General features: G+C 49.9%; 10 protein-coding genes across 10 annotated transcripts; 6 read left to right on the top strand and 4 right to left on the bottom strand.

Moving 5' to 3' along the window:
- Positions 1-84: 84 nt before the first annotated feature.
- On the bottom strand, positions 85-5,724 carry YALI1_F38756g (uncharacterized protein; the record flags this gene model as incomplete). The annotated part of the gene is made up of 1 exon (XM_506078.3): positions 85-5,724. The coding sequence occupies one exon, from the start codon at positions 5,722-5,724 to the stop codon at positions 85-87; it is 5,640 nt and encodes a 1,879-aa protein (XP_506078.2).
- Positions 5,725-7,670: 1,946 nt separating this feature from the next.
- Positions 7,671-9,011, top strand: YALI1_F38776g (uncharacterized protein; the record flags this gene model as incomplete). Its single annotated transcript, XM_506079.1, has 1 exon — positions 7,671-9,011. The coding sequence occupies one exon, from the start codon at positions 7,671-7,673 to the stop codon at positions 9,009-9,011; it is 1,341 nt and encodes a 446-aa protein (XP_506079.1).
- Positions 9,012-10,043: 1,032 nt separating this feature from the next.
- On the bottom strand, positions 10,044-10,679 carry YALI1_F38806g (uncharacterized protein; the record flags this gene model as incomplete). Its single annotated transcript, XM_506080.3, has 1 exon — positions 10,044-10,679. The coding sequence occupies one exon, from the start codon at positions 10,677-10,679 to the stop codon at positions 10,044-10,046; it is 636 nt and encodes a 211-aa protein (XP_506080.3).
- Positions 10,680-12,059: 1,380 nt separating this feature from the next.
- Positions 12,060-14,557, top strand: YALI1_F38820g (uncharacterized protein; the record flags this gene model as incomplete). The annotated part of the gene is made up of 2 exons (XM_506081.3): positions 12,060-12,096; positions 12,180-14,557. 2 exons carry the CDS (start codon positions 12,060-12,062, stop codon positions 14,555-14,557), a joined length of 2,415 nt encoding a protein of 804 aa, XP_506081.1.
- A 77-nt stretch (positions 14,558-14,634) lies between these two features.
- Positions 14,635-15,672, bottom strand: YALI1_F38856g (uncharacterized protein; the record flags this gene model as incomplete). The annotated part of the gene is made up of 1 exon (XM_506082.3): positions 14,635-15,672. One exon carries the CDS (start codon positions 15,670-15,672, stop codon positions 14,635-14,637), a length of 1,038 nt encoding a protein of 345 aa, XP_506082.3.
- A 254-nt stretch (positions 15,673-15,926) lies between these two features.
- YALI1_F38859g (uncharacterized protein) lies at positions 15,927-16,421 on the top strand (the record flags this gene model as incomplete). The annotated part of the gene is made up of 1 exon (XM_506083.2): positions 15,927-16,421. One exon carries the CDS (start codon positions 15,927-15,929, stop codon positions 16,419-16,421), a length of 495 nt encoding a protein of 164 aa, XP_506083.2.
- Positions 16,422-16,463: 42 nt separating this feature from the next.
- YALI1_F38864g (uncharacterized protein) lies at positions 16,464-16,886 on the top strand (the record flags this gene model as incomplete). Its single annotated transcript, XM_068283515.1, has 2 exons — positions 16,464-16,593; positions 16,636-16,886. 2 exons carry the CDS (start codon positions 16,464-16,466, stop codon positions 16,884-16,886), a joined length of 381 nt encoding a protein of 126 aa, XP_068139616.1.
- A 118-nt stretch (positions 16,887-17,004) lies between these two features.
- On the top strand, positions 17,005-17,517 carry YALI1_F38869g (uncharacterized protein; the record flags this gene model as incomplete). Its single annotated transcript, XM_506084.2, has 1 exon — positions 17,005-17,517. One exon carries the CDS (start codon positions 17,005-17,007, stop codon positions 17,515-17,517), a length of 513 nt encoding a protein of 170 aa, XP_506084.2.
- Positions 17,518-18,238: 721 nt separating this feature from the next.
- On the top strand, positions 18,239-19,372 carry YALI1_F38882g (uncharacterized protein; the record flags this gene model as incomplete). Its single annotated transcript, XM_506085.3, has 1 exon — positions 18,239-19,372. The coding sequence occupies one exon, from the start codon at positions 18,239-18,241 to the stop codon at positions 19,370-19,372; it is 1,134 nt and encodes a 377-aa protein (XP_506085.1).
- An 880-nt stretch (positions 19,373-20,252) lies between these two features.
- YALI1_F38918g (uncharacterized protein) lies at positions 20,253-21,887 on the bottom strand (the record flags this gene model as incomplete). Its single annotated transcript, XM_506086.3, has 1 exon — positions 20,253-21,887. One exon carries the CDS (start codon positions 21,885-21,887, stop codon positions 20,253-20,255), a length of 1,635 nt encoding a protein of 544 aa, XP_506086.3.
- Positions 21,888-24,102: the final 2,215 nt, after the last annotated feature.

Consider the following 24,102-nt stretch of genomic DNA (forward strand, 5'->3'; position numbering starts at 1 on the left):
TCTCCTACTGTCACGACACGTAAAATCATTAAATAATCATTAATAGTACATATATAGCTAATATACATCTCCTTACAATGCCCTTTACTTGAGAGACTGGATGAAGTTGTCCAGGTTGTACTCCTCGGTGTACTCTCCTTCGTCCCACAACTCGCCGAGATCGGCCAAAGCAGGGTTCTTCTTGCCAAGCGATCCAGTGGCATCCAAACCGGCGTCCTCGGCGTTTGCATCCGCCGCTGCGGTTCCGTTACCAGCCGCTGCCACGTCGTCGACATTAAAGAGATCAAGCAGTTGATCAGTGTCCATGGAAGAGAGACCGGAGTTCTGCTGGTTGATGACCGTGGACGCAATGTTGAGCTTGAACTTTTGCAGACCCATAATCTTCTCCTCAAGAGTGTTTCGGGTGATGAGTCGGTAGACGTTGACCACCTTCTTCTGGCCGATTCGATGGGCTCGGTCCATGGCCTGCAGATCGTTCATTGGGTTCCAGTCGTGTTCCACAAAGATGACGGTATCAGCACCAGTCAGGTTGAGGCCCAAGCCACCCACATGGGTGGTAAGAAGCAAAACATCGATGGAAGGATCAGCGTTGAACTTCTGGACAATATCGTGTCGATGTCGAGCTTCAGTAGATCCGTCCAGTCGCATAAACGTAACTGTAGGCATATACTTCTTAAAGAGCTCGTTCTCAACAATGTCCAGCATGTCCTTGAGCTGACAGAAAATGAGAGCTCGGTGCTGAGAAATAACAGGGACATCGCCTTCAGAATGTTGCTTCTTGCTGGTGCCATTCTTAGCCTCAGCTCCCTTGGTCTCTCCGATACCACAATCCAACAAAAGTCGCTGAAGAGCCTGCAGCTTGGGAGCATTGTTGATGGATTTGACACCTGTAGCTCCTCCAAACTGCTTCATGATCTTGCTAAACTTTGGATGCCGCTCATTAAGAACCAGAGCAGGGTGGTTGCACAGCTTTCGCATGTACTGTAGAGCCTGGAACACGTGCTGCTTGGACTCGACCGTCTCTGTGGTGATTTCGTTTTCGACCACAGACTTTTGCTTCTTGGCGAAGTCGCCGTACAGCTCTCGCTGTAGCTCGGATAGTTCGCAGTAGTAGTCCTGGATGATCTTAGGGGGCAGATCAGACAGCACGTCCTCCTTGAGACGTCGCAGCAGGAAGGGCAAAACCTGCTTATGCAGAGCCTCCAAAGCCAGAGCTCCCGCTTCCTGCTCCTTGGAAGAAGACTTGGAGTTTCTAGAAGAAGCAATAGGCTTGGCAAACCGCTCATTGAAAACCTTCTCGGTACCCAGGAAACCGGGCATGAGGAAGTCGAACAACGACCACAACTCAAGAACATTGTTCTGGATGGGAGTACCTGACAGAATCAGACGGTGGTTGGCGTGGATCTTTTTAACGCTCTGGGTGAGTCTGGACTGGGGGTTCTTGATGATATGGCCCTCGTCAAGAACACAGTAGTTGTATTGCTGTTTGGTGAAGACAGCATTGTCGTTTCGACAGATATCGTAGGAAGTGACCACAATATCGTACTTGTGCAGAGAGTCGGCATGCAGGTATCGCTGAGAGGGATGTCCAGCGTACATGAGAACAGACAGGAAGGGGGCATAGGTGTTGAGCTCGTGTTTCCAATGTCCAATGAGGGTGGGGGGACAGACAATGAGCGAAGGGAGAGCTCTGACTTGCGCCATTTCGCTCTTGAGGCCGTCCAGAGAGGCAGCGTCCGTGTTTCCGGCGCTCTCCAGCTCCTTGTACTTGCCCTCCAGCTCCTTGTACTTTTCAGCACGCAGATAATGATCAGACGACACAATACAAATGGTCTGCAGAGTCTTTCCGAGACCCATATCGTCACACAGAATACCGTGAAGTTGATACTTGTTGAGGAAGGCCAGCCAGTTGACTCCGTCTTGCTGATACTTTCGCAGCGTTGCCTTAATGCTGACAGGCAGAGGGAAGGGTTTGATCTTGGACACGTCCAGCATCTGCTGCAGGAACTCTCGCTCCTTGTCTCGACCCTCAAGCAGTTCCTTGGACATGCCTTCGGGGTCCGGGATACCACTTTCGAGAGGAACCAGCTTGACGATCTGGGCAAAAGTGGTGGTGGCAATCAGACGCACGTCCTGATCGGCATCTGACATACGACCCAGAATAGGAACAATCAAAAACACAACGTAGGGAAGAACATCGTTGCCCATGATGGCAGCGAGGTGGTAGATGCACTCGACAGCTCCCTGGCGTCTGTGGAGAGACAGAGGGTCGTTGAGCATAGGCAGGACGATTCGAACCAGCTCCGGAATGGCCTGAAGAGGAAGAGTGGCACAAATGGTGGCAAAACACTTCGCAGCAGCGTATCGCACCACGGCAAACTTGCTTCCCAGGTGGGTGAAGACGCTGGGCAGAATCTCCATAATCTTCGAATGCAAGTTAGTAGACAGACAGGGCACCAGAGCTCGGATAATACTCAGAGAGTCAACCACAGACTGGCCAGAGGTGTCTTCTGGAGCATAGACACTGTCCGAGTTGAGCTCCACCTTGAGAGGGTCGAACATGATGGACTCAAGCTTTTTGCACTTTTCAAACACATGGTCTCCAAACTCGACCAACATGCCCTGAAGAGCTGTCTGGGCACCCCCTCGCTTGATTCTTGCTGCCTTGACTTCTCGCTGGTGAGCAATGACGTCAGCAGGGTCGGTCTTGGCTTCCTCCTTTCGCAGGGACAGAATGTTAGACTCCACCTTTTCGTTGAAGTGAAATTCAGGTGTCTCGGAGGTGTCGACACACAGGAAGGCACACAGGTTCTTGATGATCTTGTCGGTGGCTCCGGTCTTGCCAGCAGCTCCAAACAAATCAACCAGATGCACAATCGTTGCAGCAGCTCGATCCTGCAAGATGACATGCTCCTCACCCTTGATGGAGTCCATTAGAGCTCTGATGACTCCGTTGAGCTTGGGAGGAAGGCCGCCAATATGAATAACGGCAGATGCCAACGTGCTCTGGATAGACACATCTCTCTGGGTCTTCGCCTCGTGCGCTTCCTCCATGGCCTGAGAAAGAGCCAGGAGCGAGTCCTCCATGAGCTGGCCGGAAGAAAGTCGAGCGGTAGTGGAAATAGTCTTTCTGAGCTTCGGCACGTCCACGTCAATCAGCTTCTGAGCCTGCTCCAAAGAAAAGGCCTCGGGTCCAGCGTCAGCTTCTCCCTGTACCAGAATAGGCAGCTGAGGAAGCTTGGCAGCAGTGCTGGCTCCTCCAGCGTCAGCGAAGACTCGCAGAGCAGAAAGAGCCTGCGTTCGAACAGCCTTGAGGAAAGGTGTAATGTCGGCGTACATGGCAGCAGGAGGAGGAGCAACAAGGAGCTCAGAAACAGAGGGAAGAAACAGCTTGGCAGAAGGCCCACATTCGTCAAAGATAAGAGCAGCAACTAATCGCTGGGTGGAGTACTTAGATCGAGCATACTTGTCCAGACGAGGTTGGAGACCTTGCAGAAGAGACTCGTCTCCAAGTCGAAGTAGCTGGGCAAATGCACCGGCAGACGTAACTCTGATTCGCAGGAAAACATCGTAAGGAACAATACTGATATCTCCAAGCAAAATGGGGTTATCAATGTTGACCACCAGTTGCTGACTGCCCCAATCGGTCTCCTTGTCAGTTGTCGTCTTTCGCTTGGTGTTCTTATCGACAGAGTAAATACCTCCACTGGGCTTGACAAACAGAGAGGTTTCCATCTTGTGAGAATGACGAGCCACACCAATGGGAGTCATAAGTAGAGATAAATAGCCCACAAATGGGAATTTGGTGAGTTCTTCGCTGGGAGCAGCAGCCAGCAGGGCCGTCCAAAGCTCGTGTGCCAGAGCTGTCACCGAAGGGTTCTGCTCAACCAAAAGAACCTGAAACACGAGTCTCAACAGGTGAGTGGTCACCCAGGGAGTCTTCCCATCGCCCTTACCAACACCTAAAAGAGTCAACATGGTCGTCAAGACGCTCTTTCGCACATTAGTGATGCTGTGTCGGAAGAAAGGATACAGTCTGGGGACCAGGTTTCTGAAGTCTTGACTAGGGTCCATTTCGGCATTGATCTGGAGAACATCCAAAACCCGAGGAATGGCGCACAACTTGCCGAGGAGATCCATCACGTTACCGATAGATGCACTCAGATCGTCTCTGAGATCGGTTAAACACTCCCAAAGCACGCTCATGAGCTCATTGATACGATCAGGTCTTAGAGTGATGTACTCTGAGATGACGGGGATTAGTGTGGCGGCCGAAACTGCCTGCACGTCATCATCAGACTCTCTGAGGCCACTCAGAACGGCTTCATAGAGATCGTCGAGATAGGCCTTGTCTTTGAACAGCAGGTCAGTTCGCACAGACACCAGATATCTCAGTCCAAGCATTCCTCCGTGTCGAGCTTCCCATACTGTCATGGAACCAGGTTTGTTATACTTTTGTAGCACCAGTCCATGCAAAACAGTGAAGGTAGGTCTGATCGTCTTCTCGTCCATATGCAACAGAAGAGCACCAAGGGTCTGGCCAGAGGACTCTCGAACAGGAGCAACGACCTGGTCACCCACGTAATCGCCAAATCTGTCCAGAGCAAAGATACAGCACAGTCTACATGCCAAATCTTCGATCCACTGCCGGTTTCGAGCGTCATTCTCCTCCACGGAGGAACCCCGTACCCGTCCAGCGCCCTTTCCGTGCACCTTAACCACTTCTCTCAGTCCCAGTGCGGCTCCATGTCGAGTCTCCCAGTTATCGTCGAACAGGTCGACCATTAGAAGTTCACAAAGACCCTCAAAGGGCCAAACTTTGCCTGCTCCGAGCTGAACAATGGGGGAAATGCCTTCAACCAGTAATTTGCCATCGTTTTCAGAGGTGTGAATGCCTCCAGGGGTGTCATCTTTGATAACAGTCTTTCCTCCATCCTCCTTCTTGCCACTGACGTCCACAATCCGCACTTTGTTCGCATTGTTGCCCTTTTGTAACTTGGCTCGTCTCTTCGCCATGGCTCTCAGACGAGCTGAAGAGTGTCCGTCTGCCGGAGGAGTGGGGGTGGTTTCTGTCTTGACCTCGGTCTTGATTTCTGGAGTCTCCACTTTGACCTTCTCCACCACATTGGCTTCCACCTTGACATCCGACTCGTCCAGAAGACCGTCCTCCATGTACTGACCTGCCAAGCCAAGCCGGCTATTTAACGTCTTCTTTTGCTTCTGAAGACGCTCAATGGGATCCAGGTTGGCGTACATGTCCTCATACTCTTTTCCTCCGCTTCCCAGCAGTTTGCCTCCAAACTGGATGACCTTCTCCAGATCAAATGTCTCGAAATTGAGCATGCCATCTGATAGCAGAGAAATGTCGAGGTTGGCTGAAGCCGATTCAGCACCATCCTCGGTTTTGACCTCACTCTTGACAGCCAAGTTATCAGCCAAAGCAGCATCGGAAGCCTCCTCCGCATTGGGGTCCCATTGAGGACAGTTGGCTACAATGCCTCCAATGGCACGAGCCGCCGCAATTCGTGTGTCCCATTTTTTCGACTTTAGAAACGGGAAAACTCGCCCGAGTAGATTGAATAGTTCTTCGGGATGGCTCTTTTGAACATCTGCCAGCTGGTCAGCCGCAGTATTACGCACAAATGCAGATGAGCCTGTGTCTAGTAGCAATACAAGACGATCTAATCGAGACATCTGGGTTAGTAAGCACAATACATGAGACATGTGATGTGTCTGCAGGGACCAATTGAGACAGACATGCGGCAAAAAAAGACGACTCAATTCTGCCTGTCAATCTCTCCTATCGCTCATCTTCTTTTGTTCGTCATCTTGGTCGATAGGTCTACCCTCTGATAGACTCAAAATTAAGGCTCCATTGACACCAACCAACGTGCCTTGAGCAGAACACTCCACTTGTCTCCCACACACTTCTTCCGAGAACTCACCTATAATCACAATCTCTGTTGTTGCGTCCTAAATCACACTGAATCGTCGTTGCACGCTGGTATCGTTTCGTCTGGTCGAAATATTCTTGGTTCTCGCGTTAGTACTCAAGTCATTTAGAGTTCCCACCCACGATACGCGTAGTAATCGTGGGACAGGTGTATCCAGCCAATTTCTCTCGGTTTTCCGTTGCTGATGGGCTGTATGCCTCTTTAAACCGCCTTAGAATCTTCCCCGCCGCATTTTTCGCCAATACTCACACCTTGACCGACAGTTTTGCCGAAATCCAATTTTTGCAAACTGGCGGCCCCCATCGTTAAGTACACTACTTTTATATGCGTAACGACGGCGCCAATAGAGTTCTAGGGAAAAGTTTGATATATTTTCTGGGCCGGGTAACCCCATCAAGATTGCGCTTACGTAACCCAATGGCTGTTTTTTAGAACCGTACTAAAACGAAAGCAGTTGGAGCAACACCCTGTCCAATCATACGGCGAGCATTTGTTCATGGTTTCCTGTCGGAAGTGCGCAACAATGATTTTTTGTCGACGCCACAGGATTTCTTGCTCGAGACTCCGAATACACATACATTGGTCGATTTGAGAGTGCATGTGTGCTGCGGGCCCTCCATTGAAGGTGTTACCCGGCAGATAATCCCGTCTGAGCCGACCCAGCCCACTAATTTGCTTTACTAAGGAGCTTTACGCGGGACCTTGAGCTGCGACATGATGATGCTACAACGGCTGGCAGAAAAAAAGAGCCGCCTTTAGGGTTCCAATTGAGCTGAACAATCAGAAACATGATAGCCGGAAATTACAAGTACAAGTATGAGTCTTACAAAGAAGGGAGTTATTTGGTGTGGAAATTTTTTTTGTGCCAAGTCGCCTAATACCATTTACAGCTACCATAGCTATAACCAGTTTTTGTTCCTTGCTCTAGAGAGAACGTCTGCGTAGCGTACTTACTTGGTCGTACGCAGCTCACTCCGTTTATTACTCCACCAAGTCCCAAGCGCTCCGCCCGCGATTATGCAAAATTAAAGTGCTGCGTGAGCGAGATGGAAACCATGGAACAACGTGATGCGCGGTGGGTGAGGGGTGAGGAATTCGGAAAATGTGGTCATCTAGAGTATACTTGATAGTCGGATTGGGTAAGTCATGGCTTACAGGTGGTCGACGAGTGTTCAGTCACCTCTTGTTTTCTCCCTGTCTCTATGCTATGGCTCACGTTTGGCACGTTCACGTTATCGACTAGATTAGCTATACTGTATACTGCTGTGACATGGTGTGCACTGGTGGTGCACAGGGAACCAGACAATGAGTCGACCTCCAGGAGTTTATTCACAAGCGTATAAGAGTGTTGTCGGATTGTCTTGATGGCCAGAATCTATTCCGGCATGCCTGGTCCAGATTGCACTTTTCTGCGGTGATATACACCTATCAGTTCTAGACCCTGTCCATCAAACCTGTGAGCAATAAACGCTCGAATAAAGCACATCGCTTTTTACAAGTGGTGAAAAATTTCAAGTGTGAGCTTATTTGGCAGGGTCAGGAAAAAAAGCCTAAAATGTGTCATTGGGAGCAGTAGCAATTAGTCATAGTAAGAGAGCATCGAGCATATAAAAGACTTTGGGGTCCCCCAGTTTAGTCTCTCTTTTTTTCTTTCTTCTTCTGACAGATAGATTCTCATCCACCTCTCCTCTAACACAACCAAGAATCGCTAAAAAAATGTGCGCAACAGATAACGCCCCCGCCGCTAACGCTGCTCCTGAGAAGCCCTCCAACGTTGGAGTCGAGGTCGGTCACACCGGCGAGCAGACTAATCCTTACGGAGCCAACCCCGCCGATTTCCTTTCTAACGTGTCCAAGTTCCAGCTCATCGAGTCCACTCTGCGAGAGGGAGAGCAGTTTGCCTCTGCCTTCTTTGACACCGAGACCAAGATCGAGATTGCCAAGGCTCTGGACGACTTTGGTGTCGACTACATCGAGCTGACCTCCCCCGCAGCATCGGAGCAGTCGCGGTCCGATTGCGAGGCCATCTGCAAGCTCGGTCTTAAGGCCAAGATTCTCACTCACATCCGATGCCACATGGACGACGCAAGACTCGCTGTCTCCACCGGTGTCGATGGTGTCGATGTCGTCATTGGTACCTCCCAGTTCCTGCGACAGTACTCCCACGGCAAGGACATGAACTACATTGCACAGTCCGCTGTCGAGGTCATTGAGTTTGTCAAGAGCCACGGCATTGAGATCCGATTCTCCTCCGAGGATTCTTTCCGATCCGACCTGGTCGATCTCCTCAACATCTACCGAACTGTCGACAAGATTGGTGTCAACCGAGTCGGTATTGCTGACACTGTTGGATGCGCCAACCCCCGACAGGTCTACGAGCTTGTCCGAACCCTCAAGTCCGTTGTCTCGTGCGACATTGAGTGCCATTTCCACAACGACACCGGCTGTGCCATTGCCAACGCCTACACCGCCCTCGAGGCTGGTGCCAACCTCATCGATGTCTCCGTTCTCGGTATCGGTGAGCGAAACGGTATCACCTCTCTCGGTGGTCTGATGGCTCGAATGATTGCTGCTGACCGAGACTACGTTCTCTCCAAGTACAAGCTGCACAAGCTGCGAGACCTCGAGAACCTCGTCGCCGACGCCGTCCAGGTCAACATCCCCTTCAACAACCCCATCACCGGTTTCTGCGCCTTCACCCACAAGGCCGGTATCCACGCCAAGGCCATTCTCGCCAACCCCTCCACTTACGAGATTCTCAACCCCGCCGATTTCGGTCTGACCCGATACATCCACTTTGCCAACCGTCTTACCGGCTGGAACGCCATCAAGTCGCGAGTTGACCAGCTCAACCTGCACCTGACCGACGCCCAGTGCAAGGATGTCACTGCCAAGATCAAGAAGCTTGGTGACGTTCGATCTCTCAACATTGACGATGTTGACTCCATCATCCGAGAGTTCCACGCCGATGTCACCAGCACTCCCACCGTTGCTGCCACCGAGGGACCTGCCGTTGAGGACGAGCCCGCCGCCAAGAAGGCCAAGACTGAAGAGTAAGGTGTTCTTATTTTCAGTGTAAATTATAGCATGTAAAATAACACACGCAAACTGGAGGACACAGTCCGAGGGTTTGTATATATCGATTATACGGAGACATATTCGAGGGTGAATCGTGCATATTGTAGAAGGACAGTAAGAGCCATAGATATAGCTTACATTGTGTGTTATCCGAATACGAGTACATACTGTACTTGCACTTCGGAGATAGAAATTGTGATTAGCTCGGATGCAATTTTTTCAACCTGAGTGTATGTCAAATTAGGTCCCGATTGTCGCTCCGACGGTAGATATGTTATGTGGAGATTGCTTCGGAGATAATAACAAAAATACAAGCCTCAGATGTTCAAACATGTATAGTCATATAATGTTAACTTGAGGGTGCATCTAACAGGCGTCTCCGGTGAGTCATTTCATTCTCGACGTTTTTATTGCTTCTTGCTGTGTCTGATGGTGGGTTGTGCAGCCTAGGAGCACATCGTACACACACATACAATCATGGCGTTGTGTGGAAGTGAGACATGCTATTTGTGGTGTTTTTTTAGAGCAAGTGCTTGTAGAGGTATAGAGGCTACCAATCAATTCAATTTTCACTTATTGTCTTCTTATTGTATAGTACAGTACATACTTGTGAAATAAGTACCTGGTACAACATACTTGTACATACTGTAGTCTATGTGGTGACATGTGAAGTACAAATATACAAATACGTATATACTGTACCGGCACATTTACAGTAGCAGCCTGACATCTCTTCAGAGTGGCAAGTCAGACACTCGTAATAAGTATACAGATGCTGCTTGGACCACTCGCTGTGCCATCCCTCGCGTCCACTCCTATCGGCAGGATCTGATGCAAGATAATCAAGGTGGTACTTGTCCGGTACACTGTATGTACTTGTACTCGTACTTGCGTGGTCTAGATTAATATGATAAATGTGTCCGAGACATAGAGATGTGTCCTGTTGTCGGCAATTCAGGTTAGCGTGTGATTGTAGTTGAGGCAATTAGTCCCTCTTCGAGGTGTATCGCACTACCTGCTCCAACTAATATGACTCTGATGGATCTTGCAATGATCCAGAGCTCGTTTCCACGTGACCTTCTTATCGAGCTCTGACCCGAAATTGTGCGCCACCATAGCTTCCAAAATGCACTGGGCTGATCCTCCAGGCACGACCTGGCAGGCACTGAGATGTTTGGCGTTGCAGCTCCAGCTGTAGTCTTCGTTGGTGTAGAGAGACAAGGTCTGACGAGTCAGCTGATGCAGCGGGTTCTTCCTGTGCCTTTTGCCGAACGGAAGAGGATGGCTGTTGGATAAAATGAGACACAGCATTCTTTCTCCTCGTGAACACGAACCCATGGCAAAATCAAAGGTCGGAATGTTCGAGTGAGGTAAATGTTTCACTTCCCAGCCCTGGGGGGCTTGACAGTCAGGTCTAGACGTGACGAGAGTGCCCTCTGGGATCCATTCAGGCACCTCACATGATCTATCATCGTCCATGGCGTACGCGTGAAGTCGCTGTAGAAACACAATGTCGGAGCTCACGTCTCCAATGAGGAGATCCTCGAAGTTCCACACCACGAAATTGGTGACGGTGGGTGAAAACAGGTACCATATAGATAGCAGCGAGAGGGCTCCAAGCGCATATTTCAACCTGCCAGAACGCATTGCTTCCGTGTCTGTTTCAGAGCCTATCGGTGGTTATCGGAGGACCTGATGGATCCAAAAGTGGTGGATACGGGTCAGAAGGAACACTCCCGACTCTGTTGCTACTAGACTGGAACAATTTATTATACCTTTTTTTTTTTCTGCATATACCAATCATTTAATTTATAACTTTGGCTGTGGAAAGAATAAACCTTTTGAAATGAATGGTACGCTTGCAAGAATATTAACTAATTAAACACGTTTAGTGTCATGGTCCCAACTTGGCACGTACCTATTTCTCAGTAAAAAAATCATAAAAAAAACCTGGTTCGTCCCGTGTTGTATGTTGGGTCCACATAAGCTTCGCGTGTTTTGTTCGGTTCATTCGGAAAAGCCACACTCCAGGTCTCCAGTTCTCTAATCTCAATCCTTCCATTGCCCCTCTTCCGTTTGCATTGCCTTTGAAAACGTCTCCTTGTGGTTCTTCTTCGTCATTGGTTTGGTTCTGCGTCCCCTGTGGTGACTACGCGCCCTGCTACGCTGTTCTCTCGGTGGCCTCGGCCGCCTTTTACGCTTGCTACTGTCTCCTTCAGGGCCCGTTTTAGATCAACCTCCTCTGTTAGTTACACCTTAACATGCCCTTGGTTCAGTTGTCTCAGGATAATACGTAATAGGCGATACAACGGCTACTGGTTTTAGACCTATGTAACATTGATGAACAAATACTCGTATCAAGTGATTGTCGATCCAAGAAAAAAAGCTATTCCCTTGGCAGTGCTTCGTTGTTCATGTCGCAGTAATTCTATTATTGATCACGTATGTATATTGTCTGCATTTACTCCTCACGTACCCATTCGTAGCGATACGTCGTTAAGCCAAAGCTGCTTCGAAGATCTTTTAGTCAGTATAATAACACATTCTCAGTTTCTTAAACCGTAAGATATCTTCAAATCACTGATTATGTCTTCACACGAGGGCTTCGGAACTACAGTTCTTGTTCCTCTTTTATATACCCACACTAACTATAGATCATGAGAGAGATGGATGCCCCGCCTCCACCTCATCCCTTAGTTAAGCTTCTACTTAGCTCATAGACTAAGGCGCTACGTACTGTAAGTTTCCAGGTCTCCGAGGGCCGCACAACTACAAATACAGCCAAGCTAGAAAATAAAGGAAGACCTGGAAACAATTGACGAGAAACAATTCGTCAATTGTTTCAGTCTCATTAGCACTTACCACTACTTGTATGTATTCTTGCACCCTTCCATTACCACCTCACATGCTACCTACTTCCGGGTAACTACCTGTAGAACCTAACTTTCTCCTGATGCACACTATGGTCAACACACAGCAAAGTTCAGCAAGACGTCGTCGACGACAGTCACTATCACACAGCACAAGATGCCCGAATCCAACCAGTCTGGCGAGGCCATTTTCCGTGAGTACTATGCGAACATGTGGCTCGAGTGAAACATACGTGACCCGTCCATTGCCACAACAACTCGTCTCATACTAACCCAGGCTCTGCGGAGATGTCGCTGGTTCAGCTGTACATTGCCAGTGAAATTGGACGAGAAACGGTTATGTCTCTGGGCGAGCTTGGACTCGTGCAATTCCGAGACCTCAACAAGAAGGTCAATGTCTTTCAGCGAAACTTCATCCAGGAGGTCCGACGACTCGACAATGTCGACCGACAGCTGCGTCTGTTTGAGCGAGAATGTGAAAAGGAGGGACTAACCCTCGAGGACGGCGATCCCCACAGTGCTGCTTCTGCCTCCGACATTGATGCCCTGGTGGCTCTGGGCGATACTCTCGAGAAACGAATCACCGAACTTCGAGACGCCGAGGAGCGAGTCACTGAATCTCAGACCGAGTCGCAGGAACTGCGAGCTGTGCTCACCGAAACCGCCAAGTTTTTCGACCAGCGAGCCGGAGGCGGCAGCCGGGACATTGAGTCGCAATCTCTGCGAAACGTCCAGTTTGTTGCTGGAGTTATTCCCCGAGACCGAGTCGAGGTGCTGGAGCGAATTCTGTGGCGAGTGCTGCGAGGAAACCTGTTCCTCGAGACCGCTGAGTTTGGAGGAGACGACGGAGACAAGTCCGTGTTCATTGTGTTCTCCCACGGAGCGGAAATCATCTCCAAGGTGGAGCGAATCGCCAAAACTCTGGACGCCCACCTGTACTGGATTGCCGATGATGTTCGAGAACGAGAGAACCAGCTCCAGGAGGTCAACCAGAAGCTGTCCGACATCGATATTGTGTCGCAGCGAACCCGACACACCCTTAACACCGAGCTTCGTCTGATTGCCCAGAAGCTGCCCAACTGGCGAGTCATTGTCATCAAGGAAAAGAGCGTATACTCTACTCTCAACCTGTTCCAGTACGACACCAACCGAAAAGTGCTCATCGGCGAAGGCTGGGTGCCCAAGGACGACATTTCCAAGGTCAAGACCACCCTCAAGTCCATCACCGACGAGGCTGACGTCGAGATCCCCTCTGTTCTTAACGTCCTCGAAACCTCTCGAACCCCTCCCACTTACCATCGAACCAACAAGTTCACTTCGGCCTTTCAGCTCATTGTCGACGCTTACGGTATCTCTTCTTACCGAGAAGTCAACCCCGGTCTGCCTACCATCGTCACCTTCCCCTTTATGTTCGCTATCATGTTTGGTGACATTGGCCACGGGTTCATTCTCTTCCTGGCCGCCTTTGCCCTGGTCTACTATGAAGCCAAGATTGGCAAGATGAAGCGAGACGAAATCTTCGACATGGCCTACCAGGGACGATACATTCTGCTGCTCATGGGAGCCTTCTCCATGTACACCGGATTCATGTATAACGATATCTTCTCCAAATCCATGACCCTGTTCAAGCCCGGATGGGCCTGGCCCGAGTCGTGGAAGGAGGGACAGACCATCCAGGCTCACCAGACCGGCGTCTACGCCTTTGGTCTGGACCCCACCTGGCACGGAACCGACAACAACCTGTTGTTCACCAACTCTTACAAGATGAAGCTGTCCGTCCTCATGGGCCACGTGCATATGACCTATTCCTTCTTCCTGTCTCTTGTCAACTACATCTTCTTCGGCTCTGTTGTCGACTTCTGGGGTAACTTTGTGCCAGGTCTGCTCTTCATGCAGGGTATCTTTGGTTACCTTGCCCTTACTATTGTGTACAAGTGGACTGTGGACTGGGTCGCCATTGGCCAGCAGCCCCCCTCTCTGCTTGATACCCTCATTAACATGTTCCTAGCTCCCGGTAAGGTCCCTGTGCCTCTGTACCCCGGCCAGGCATATGTTCAGGTCATTCTCGTTGTCATCGCTCTCATCTGTGTGCCCTGGCTGCTGCTTGTCAAGCCTCTGTGGCTACGACGAGACATGCAGAAGCATGAGTACGAGCGGGTATCTGGCAACGGCGGTCCTCTAGACCTGCTTGATGCCCCCGATCAGCTCGAAGAGACTGTCGGAGACACTCCTGGAGACGCCACCGGAGGAGACGACTTTGATGATGAGGAGGAGGAGGAACATGGATTTGGTGACATTGTCATTCATCAGGTCATCCACACCATTGAGTTCTGCCTCAACTGTGTGTCCCATACAGCCTCATACCTGCGACTGTGGGCTCTGTCTCTTGCCCATGCCCAGCTGTCTACTGTTCTGTGGGACATGACCCTGCAGGCCGCCTTTGGCTTCTCCGGAGTCGTGGGTGTCATAATGACCGTTATTCTCTTTGGAATGTGGTTTGTGCTCACCGTGGTTATTCTGGTCTGTATGGAGGGTACTTCGGCCATGCTGCATTCTCTTCGTCTGCATTGGGTTGAGTCCATGTCCAAGTTCTTCGAGGGTGAGGGCACTCCCTACGAGCCCTTCTCCTTCAAGGACGAATTGGCTACTAACTGATAGCCTAGCATTCTAACATAATACATTTTAAACATTTAGCCGATGAGTCTACCTATAGATATATAATCACAGTAAGCCTAAGCCTCTGTGTGTGCTTTGATGGCAGTCCAGAGCTTATGGTTCTCACCAAGAGCGTAAGTGAGAGTCTTCTGACTGTATCCCTTTTCTCCAAGGAAACCAAGATCATCAATAACGTCGTTTAACAAGATGGCCTTGCCAACCAGCTGACTGCTTCCAAGACCCTCGTTGTTGATATGGACTACATGGACGTGGAGATGGTAGTAAGAGGGCTGGTAGTGCACAAAGACCCGCAGAAAGGACCTGTCGACATTATACTTGTCTTTGACCACCTTGTATATGTCTTCTCTGAGCTCCTTGAGCCACTGTATGTGAGAGTGGTTGAGATCTCTGATAGAAGTAATGGGCTTTCCACTCTCTCCCTGGCCCTCGAGGTTTCTCAAAGAGATAGCTACCAAATACAAGGAGTTGACATTCTTTCTGTCCCATTTCATGTCAGGTAGAAGAACAAACGAATCCTCCTTTCGATACACCACATCTTCCGCCTCCTTGCCATGGTACAGAATGTTATGTACCCACTGGATTCGGCTTCCGAGCTGAGTCTCAATGTATGGCCAAGTAACCTGCTGATACAGCTCAGGGGTCTCGACCACCATTCGAGTTTGCTGCTGCGAATACTTTTGAACATGTGTTTCGGATGCTGGGTAAATGAGGTTGATCTTGACTCCGGGCCGCTTATTCACGTCCTGCGCGAGAGTGGCGAGGTTCCAGTGGTACACGTCGTTATTTTCGAGCTGCTTGACCTCTGGAAAGATGTCTGGCGAGGCAAACTGTTTTAAGTACGCTTCATCGGTAACTTCAAATGGCAGTTTCTCAACCGTCAAGATCGCATTGTCGTCGCCAATCGTACCCAACAGCGTCACGGTCTTTGACTGGCTGTTGAAGTTGAGCAATTGCGTGAATTGAAAGTCTCGGACTCTGTTCATTGTCGTTGTAGTGGAGTGGAGGGGGCGACACAAGTACAAGTATAGTATGTACTGTATGTACTGTACACGAAGAATGTTGCACAGGATCGAAATTACTGACAGGCTTGACATAAGAACATTATAATCATCGTGTTAAAAAGGAGCGGGAAAAGAGGTGGTAATCACGCGGTAAGTACAAAATTATGATGAATATATTTGGCACATCTGAAAAAAAAAATTGGTGCAAAAACATTCCAAACCCTCTGTTCCCTACAGATTACTCCTATCGTGCTGTTTCAACAGAGGCCGTTCAAAATCACTGATAAAGTTCTGAGCATTCCAATACAGACATAAGCGAACGATTCTTTTCACTATCAACTAACGACATGTCGACGCCAGCTACAGGTCTGTCTACAGGCGACACTACGCACACAGCAACGGCCAGCGCCACGTCACAGACGCCTCTGGAGGTGTTGCAACAAATCGACTTCATGCCTCACGTCCAGGCGCTGGTCTCCAAGATTGTGAACGGCCAGATCTCCGTCAAGGACGCCGACAACGAGAGTGGAGCCGTCAAGGTGCGTATTGCCAAGGCCAAGGCTGCTCTGGCCGAGATGGACGGGCTGGACGAAACCATCCATTCGCGCCAGGCCAAAATCGTGTCTCTGGACCAGCAGATTCAGAAGAAGCTGGAGCTGCTTAAGTCGTTCAAGCAGATGGCTGAGGCAGAGGGCTTTGATTTGTCTGAACAAGAGCCTACCGAGGCCAAGAAGGAGGATTCAGCGACTACGACAGCTACAACCACTGCTGAGGCTCCTCTAGCAAGCTCCAAGACCGAGGTACCCGAAAACGCCATTGAAGAGGATGTTGAAATGAGCTGAATGGCGATGACATTGGGCGCTGAGTGCACAGTTCCCAAAGTTATGCTATTACGGTCTCATAGCTTGGTTGCATGTCGAAGTCGTGCTTGCCTTACCCAGTTTGACTATACTTTCCCCACACTTGAGCGTGGAACCTCTTACAGGAGTCCACGGTTGAGAGGGGTGGCGTTCGGTGGGGGGTGGTAGGGGTGGTGGTAGTGGTAGTGGTTTTGAGAGCAACGTCTAGAGTTGGCCTTGTCGTGCACCTTCCAATATCTGACACCTCCAGCTTCGTCCATCACGTCATTACCTAAGTATGTTCGTGTTTCAGGTGGCTGTCACTATGGAATTCTGGCGTACCGCTTTAGTGCATCAGCCGCCGAACTCGTGACCTGTCTTACAAGTTACAACCCTCAACCGGCCACAGTGCTGCAGCTATTCACTCGCTTGTTTCTTGTTTTTTGTTTCTTGTTCTGTCCCACCTGAAGCTTTCACTTTTGTTTAGAGTCCATATAGCTAAATTGCTCCGTCACTTGTCTAATACAACCACCCACCAACCTACAGTCAACAGTACATCGTACACTCAACCCCAGTAATCCCACCAATGCTCCCTACCACCCTTTCCAACCCCTCGTCGACGTGCGTGTCCGTGGGATCCGACACAGAGTACCAGCGCTATCTGTCGGGTACGCCGTCAGAGGTCACATCGGTGCCTTCACGACCCCTGTCTCGAAGCTCCACGTTATCGGGCATCTCCACGACCGCCACTCTGGACGGTGTGGAGGGCAAGAGAACACGTGGCCGGCTCCACGACCTGATTCCCACGTCGGACGCCACCCTGGACATTGGCCACAGTGAGCCCCACGCACAGCCAGACGACGAGGTGCGCCAGACTGGGCCCCCCAACAGCGCTCAAGCCGCTCGACAACAATCTACGACTACTAACAACAATAACAACAACGACATTAACGCAACGACACCGACGCTGTCGGCATCACCGGACGAGCACACGCAACTCGACAAGGGCACCACCCGTCCCGTCACCATCGAGGAGAAGATTGAGCTCATGGAAGGAGGTCCCCAGAGCGATCTGCCTAACGAGAGCGATTTTGCATAAAGCCCGCTTGTGTTCCCTATCTTCTATTATTATTCTCTACAAGTACTGGGGTTTTTTTCTCTACTAGCATCTAACGGAAAAATGGCACGAACAGCAAAATACTCAATGTATATTATTCTAGAAAGGTCCTTCTGTAGGACCCTGGCGTGTCGACCAACTGTCACTTTTAACACCTTCTCTAACGTCTCATCGTACATCGCAGATAGTTACATGCAATAAGGTTACAAGCGGGGATGGAAGTGACCACCCACTCAGAGCGGGTGTGCTTGGGCGCTGTACCGTGAAATATGTGGCGAGTGGACACAACACCAATGTTGCAGTCTTTGGCATCACACCTTGGCATACAACTAAGCTCCACGGAAAGCGGCTTTATATATAGCGTTTTGGATCAAAAGGGAACAGTTTCGAACCAGCTCATGGCTACACACCGTCGAGTGTGCATGAACCAATCAGAGACGCTAAATCTATTGATGTGGAACAAGTCATATGAGAATACACAAAAATACCATGGCAATTGTCTTTTCCCGTACAAAAATTTAGTCCTTCGAATTCAAGCACACACAATTGCTGGTGTTTTCCCAACAAATTCTCGCAGACGTCTACAATGTTCTTCCTCCCTCCCTTATTGCTGCTGACTCAAAGTTACACCGGGTAACACCCACTACGCATTTTTCACTTTTGCAAAACCCGAAACTGAAAGACACTCACCATCATATCCGAAATGTCGACTGCCGTCCCGTCTCTCGGAGAAATCAACGCTCTCAACGTGCCCTCGCTCCCGGGCAACCTGAACACACCCAATCAGACCCCCGCCTGGACCAACAACCCTCTGTGGGCTTATGTTTCCGAGACCTACAACACCATTGCCGCCAAGCGAAGCGGCCTGAACCTGGTTAACCCCGGCACTCTCGAGAACCTCAACAAGGAGGTGTCCAAGGATGTTTTCCTCACCAACTACTTCTTCACTGGTCTGCGAGCCGAGATCTCCAAGACCTTCAGCATGAACCCCGCCTTCCAGGTGTCCCACTCCTTTTCTCTGGGCTCCAAGGTGCTCCCCCCTTACGCCTTTGCTGCTTTCTTCGCCAATGACAACTTCTTCATGCAGGGCAACATTGACAATGATTACTCTGTCGCCGCCCGAATGCAGTACTCCTGGTCTAAGGAGTGTGTCTCCAAGGTGAACGCCCAGCTGCAGAACGGCCAGCCCGCCATGATTCAGCTCGAGCAGGATCTGCAGGGAGCCGACTTCTCCATCAACTTCAAGTCCCTCAACCCCTCCGTTCTCTCCGGCGGTCTCTCCGGTGTCTTCATTGGATCTCTGCTCCAGTCTCTGACTCCCAAGCTCGCCGTTGGTCTCGAGGCCATGTACTCTGCCCAGGACCCCCGAATCGGAGAGGCTGCTGTTTCCTACTTCGGCCGATACGTGTCTGGCGACTGGGTTGCCTCCGCACAGCTCCAGCAGATGGGTATGGTCCAGGCATCTTTCTGGCGAAAGATCACCGACAAGGTCGAGGCTGGTGTTGAGGCCAACCTGGCCCTGCTCGGCAAGCCCAACCCCATGATGGGCGGTGTCTCCGGCCCCGAGGGAACCACCACCATCGGCGCCAAGTACGAGTTCCGACAGTCTGTCTTCCGAGGACAGATTGACTCCACCGGAAAGGTTTCCTGCCTCCTCGAGCGACGTGTCCTCCCCGTTGTCTCTCTGCTCTTTGCTGGAGAGATTGACCACGTTGCTAACACTTCCAAGGTTGGTCTCGGACTCCAGTTCGAGGCTGGTGCCGACGAGGAGATGATGGCTCAGCAGCAGCAGATGATGGAGCAGCAGCAGATGATGGAGCAGCAGCAGCAGATGTAAATAGTAGATAGATAGTGCTGTATCAATATCATGAACGATCGTACCATATTGAAGCTGTGAAGGTGTGTAGAGTATGTACGCAGACTATCTAATGATTGAGATCATGTAGCTGTGTGTGATTGATATCATCGCGCAGCGAACATATGGTTGAGTGTATTCGTGAACATCATAATTGTACATTTGAGATCATCCACTCATGATCTCCGGTGACCGTAGAGGCTGGGCTTCTTCTAAAAACAAACACTCAATACCATACTGGTAGCTATAGTACATACTGTACATACTAAAGTGCGACCATACAATGGACCCTAATACTGGGGATTGATGGTGATTCTAATTGAATCATACAGATAATTAGTGAGATGATATTACTGAATACAGAATCCACTGCAACCGAAATACCATACCATAACATAATAGATCATACCTCTACTGTACAAGTACAAGTACTGTACAAGTTCTTGTACCTTTATCGTGAGGTGAGAACTCTCAGTCCCAAATTTGATCATACAGTGTACAGTAGAAATGAACTTGTGAAGAGCTTGAGATGAAACTGCAGCGGTATAATACAGTAAGATCGTAGTGGTACGTAGTAGTATCAGGCTACAGCAAGCTGGCTCTGGTTCTGTTCACACTATCATCATACAGCCGCCATGATACCCAAGCTCTCAATCCGCAAATACAATTCTTATTGCAGCAGTATGTAATAGTCTATCCGCTGTTTATGTAACATACAAGTATGTATGTATGTACATACTGTACCTACAAGTATCGATACAAGTACAAGTCTACGTTCGCTCCATTTAGTCGTCAGATGCTAGATTACAAGTATAAATAAGTTAGAGACGCTCTATTCTTGAGCAAGGGTGATTGTCGGGTCCTAGGGGGTTGGAACGTCCGAGTCGTCAATATTGATCTCCAGCCAATCGTCATCCATGGATCTGAACTTCATGGTCTCAGTCTCAAGGATGTTGTTCCATCGAGCAAACGGATGTCGGAGACCAATGAAGGCAACAGCCGAAGCTCCTGTGGTGTAGAACTTTCGGATAGCAGATCGAGCATCGATAGGAGATCGGGGCTTCTCGGATGATCCCAGGACACCTGCCGACTGCGGTCGCTGGGGAGTAATTTTGGCAGGTAAGGGAGAGCTCATGAGCTGGCGCTGGAACTCCTGGTCGGGGGTTCGAGGAGAAATCTGCAGCTGCAATTGCGACACTGATCGCTTCAGTGTCACCTGAGAGAGCCGCTCTGTTAGTTTGGGCTTCTCTGGGAACCGTGCAGAGGGAGATGAAGCAGTGATGTCTGATCGTGCCAGATGGTCTGAAATGTCCACAGAGATGTCACCGTCGTCATTCTGGTCAGCATCCTCCACACCAAAGGTCTCAATTATGTCATCGAGAGTTGAAGAAGAAGAGGCAAACAGCTCGTCATACTTGGAGGGTTGCAAGTGGCCAGAGATGTCCCACGACGAGTCGGAAAGAGTGGAGTTAGCAGAGTCGAGGTCAGGAGACGATTGTAGCGAAAGAGATGAGTAGGGAGGAGACGGGGAGGGAGAGAGTAGGGAGGAGTAGGGAGAAGAGGCTGAACCAATAGTTTCCAAGTCGTGTTCTTCGGAATCATAATGAGTAGGGATAGACAAGTTATCGATCTGGGAGGCCAGAAAGTCCATATTCAGTTCACCACCATTGGTACGCACCTCCTCCACGGTGTTATTATCATCTTCCACCTTTGTCTCATCCTCATCCTTCTCCTTGGGAGGAGGAATATAGCCCGAGTTATTGGGGTTCAGAGACACGAGTTTCTCCTTGAGATCGTGCTCGGGAATCAACTGGTCGAGGTAGTTCTCAATGTACTCTTCCTTGGCACCTTCCTCCAACTCAGGAGCTTTGATTTGGTCCAGGAAGCAGCAGCTCTGCTCAAGAGCCATCCTCAGGTCATCGGCAATCTTGTAGGTAGACCGGAACAGTTCTACACGCCAGTAACGTCCAGGTATGGGCTGTGGGAAGATGAATTGTGACAGAGAGGTTCTCCACAGCCTCAGCTTGGGCAGAATGGCCTGAACCGCGTCTCCACATTTGATGTATGTGACTTTATCGTTATGCAGAGTGAAAACCTGGAACCGACCGTGGGCCACGATGCGTTCGGAAATGGCACAGTGGACCGGTGGAAGTTGTTCCCACGGGTCCAGGTTGGGATCTGCTTCGTCGGGCTCTGTTAGGGTTGCGCCAGAAGAAATGCTGGACGCGTAGGTACCGGAAGCGCATCTTGAGCCAGGTCGTGACCTGAGCTGGACGTTGGCGAGTTCTGAGCCTGGTGCAAAGCTGGAAGTCTGTCGGTTGCCCTCGAGTTGCTGTGTATGTCGTCTCATGGCTCCTGCAGGGATGGAAAACTGGATGAGTTGCGACAGGTCGTGGTCAAAGAGAATGGTACGCTCCTGCTCTGTGGGCATGTGTAGCTCCCGTTTGTGAGCCAACGTGGCGTCCAGGTCCGACAGGGACGGTTTCTTCGACAACATTATTGCATGGGGAGTGTCACAGTCCGGTCGTATCCTTTGGGTTGTATCTTGAGACGGTTGTGGCAGGGGTTGTTGATAGGGGCTTGTGTCGCGGCAGAAAGGAGGGGCCCGTAAATGTACGATAGGGTTGAATGCACCCTGTGTGTTCTAGCGGGGCGCTAAGGGAGACTTATAGGGATGCCGTGGGGTTGAAGAGTTGGTGAGTCGGAGTCTCGGAAAGGTGACCGGTCTGCTGTGTGGAAGAAGTGTGGGAGAAACGCCAAGTGCATATCCGTCCACAGGTCGCACTACATGTAAGTTCATGTTATAATTAAACGTTGAGACACACTCCAGAGTCAGAGTCAGTTTTGAAACGGGTTTTATTACACAGCCAAGCACACAGTACAAGGACCAGCTGTATATAAGAGGGCCCTTTTATTATATTTTCGGATGCACAATCGAAATATGGCGCCACATTCGACGTTTTCGCCGGTGTAATTTCGGGGTGAGGGGCTTGGTAGCACCCTCTTGTGTTGAGCAGACCACCTTTGCCACTCCCAGAGACACAACCACACTGTACAAACTTGGTCGGACTATGCAAAATTCTCCCTATAATAGTCTTTGTCTGCCTGCCTCGCGATGGCCCGTTAACGCCCCCTGACTTGTCCCGAACCTAAAACGCGGTAGGGACATTGATTACTCCCCTGAAACGGGTTACAGATAAATAGACTGGCATGGACCAGTGAAAACGTGAAAAATTATAGCGTCTGTCCCACATAAACAATATATCGGTCCAGCTTGGATAACGCACTCCTACGAGTGTCCGTTCCTATCACCTTAGCCGCCACATTCACCCCAAAGCCTACCTCTGATGGGAGTGTATCTCCCCATTCTCCAACTGTTCCTGCGTGCCAGCCACTGCCGAAATAGGTACAGTACTTGTAGTCGTGTGCCCATACGCCAACTCAACTGTAGATACGAGGTCCGAGGTCCGTGTGCGCATATAATCTGGCATGTTGTCATCCCACCTTTGTGTGCCATCAAATTATCCCACCATGCCCCACTTTTTTCCACTGCTAGAATCACATGGAACGAAATTGGTGCCTGTGGGCGTCTGCACATTGGAGAGCTATATACAGTATACACCTCTGGGTGTGTATGAACTATCGGTATACAGGCGCGTTTGGGAGGTAGCAACGTGTTGAGCCGAGATGCAAGTTATGTGCAGAATTGTGGACGGTGATAACTCAATGTGAGCCCAGCAGTTCAACGCGAGCTACGTGAACGATGTTGGAAATGTGCTCAATGGTGTGGTATGATCATGTCGGGTCGTATTATTAACAGTCTTGGTCCTCACGTCGTAATTAGTGCAAGGACGCGTACAGCTTACGTACAGTACCAATTAATCACTGGGACAAGTATTGTAAAAATTACTGTATGTACATTCAAGTGTCCACATAGTTACTTGTTCGCAGGCACCAGCGGTTTTTGCTGGAATCAACAAACAGTTTGGTATCACTTGGTTGTGGACGGCGATACTTGTGCTGGTGTGTACAATGCTGTCGTTCTTGACACCTGCAAGCAAGCACTCTTGCCTGCCAGGAATGTTGACACTGGCACCACGCTCTCCACCTTTTTCGAGCTTGGCATGTTGTTGTTTGGCTGCACGGACCTCTAGAGATTCCAGTGGCATGTTTTGATTGAGGATATTATTAACGGGCATAGCTCGGTTGGTGTTTATGGTGTGTTTGTTTGCATGGCATGTTGAGACTGGTGCTGACTTCACTCGTGCCCGGGTGTATGCGATTATTGACACTTCCCATGCTACAAGTAGCTAATGTCGGGCCTTGGAGCATGACATGGAGGTATATAAGAGCTGGGAGAGACCCATGCGTTGAGAGGCTACCTGTGTAGAGCCCTACTGGGGGCTCTTGGGACGATTTTTCGTCACTGGTAGAACATGTGTCCTTCTTCACCTAATACTGTAACTGCTAAGTTCTTGGGAGACTTAAAATCACTGTCCAGCCTCCTATGGGATCACGTGCTTTGCCTGTGCGAGGCCAGTTGGTTGGTACAATCTAGTTGATAGCAGACGTATGTGTGCTCCCGTTTTAGTGTACCGTTCCTGATGGTATATTGCCCATTCACTAGTCACGTGACAATTATTGTCGTATTATATACGTCACTGGCCCAGTCCTCGTGGTTCGGTGCATGAGTAGCTATTTTACAACTTTAT

Source organism: Yarrowia lipolytica, chromosome 1F (genome assembly GCF_001761485.1).
Source record: "Yarrowia lipolytica chromosome 1F, complete sequence".
Taxonomy (NCBI): Eukaryota; Fungi; Ascomycota; class Dipodascomycetes; order Dipodascales; genus Yarrowia; species Yarrowia lipolytica.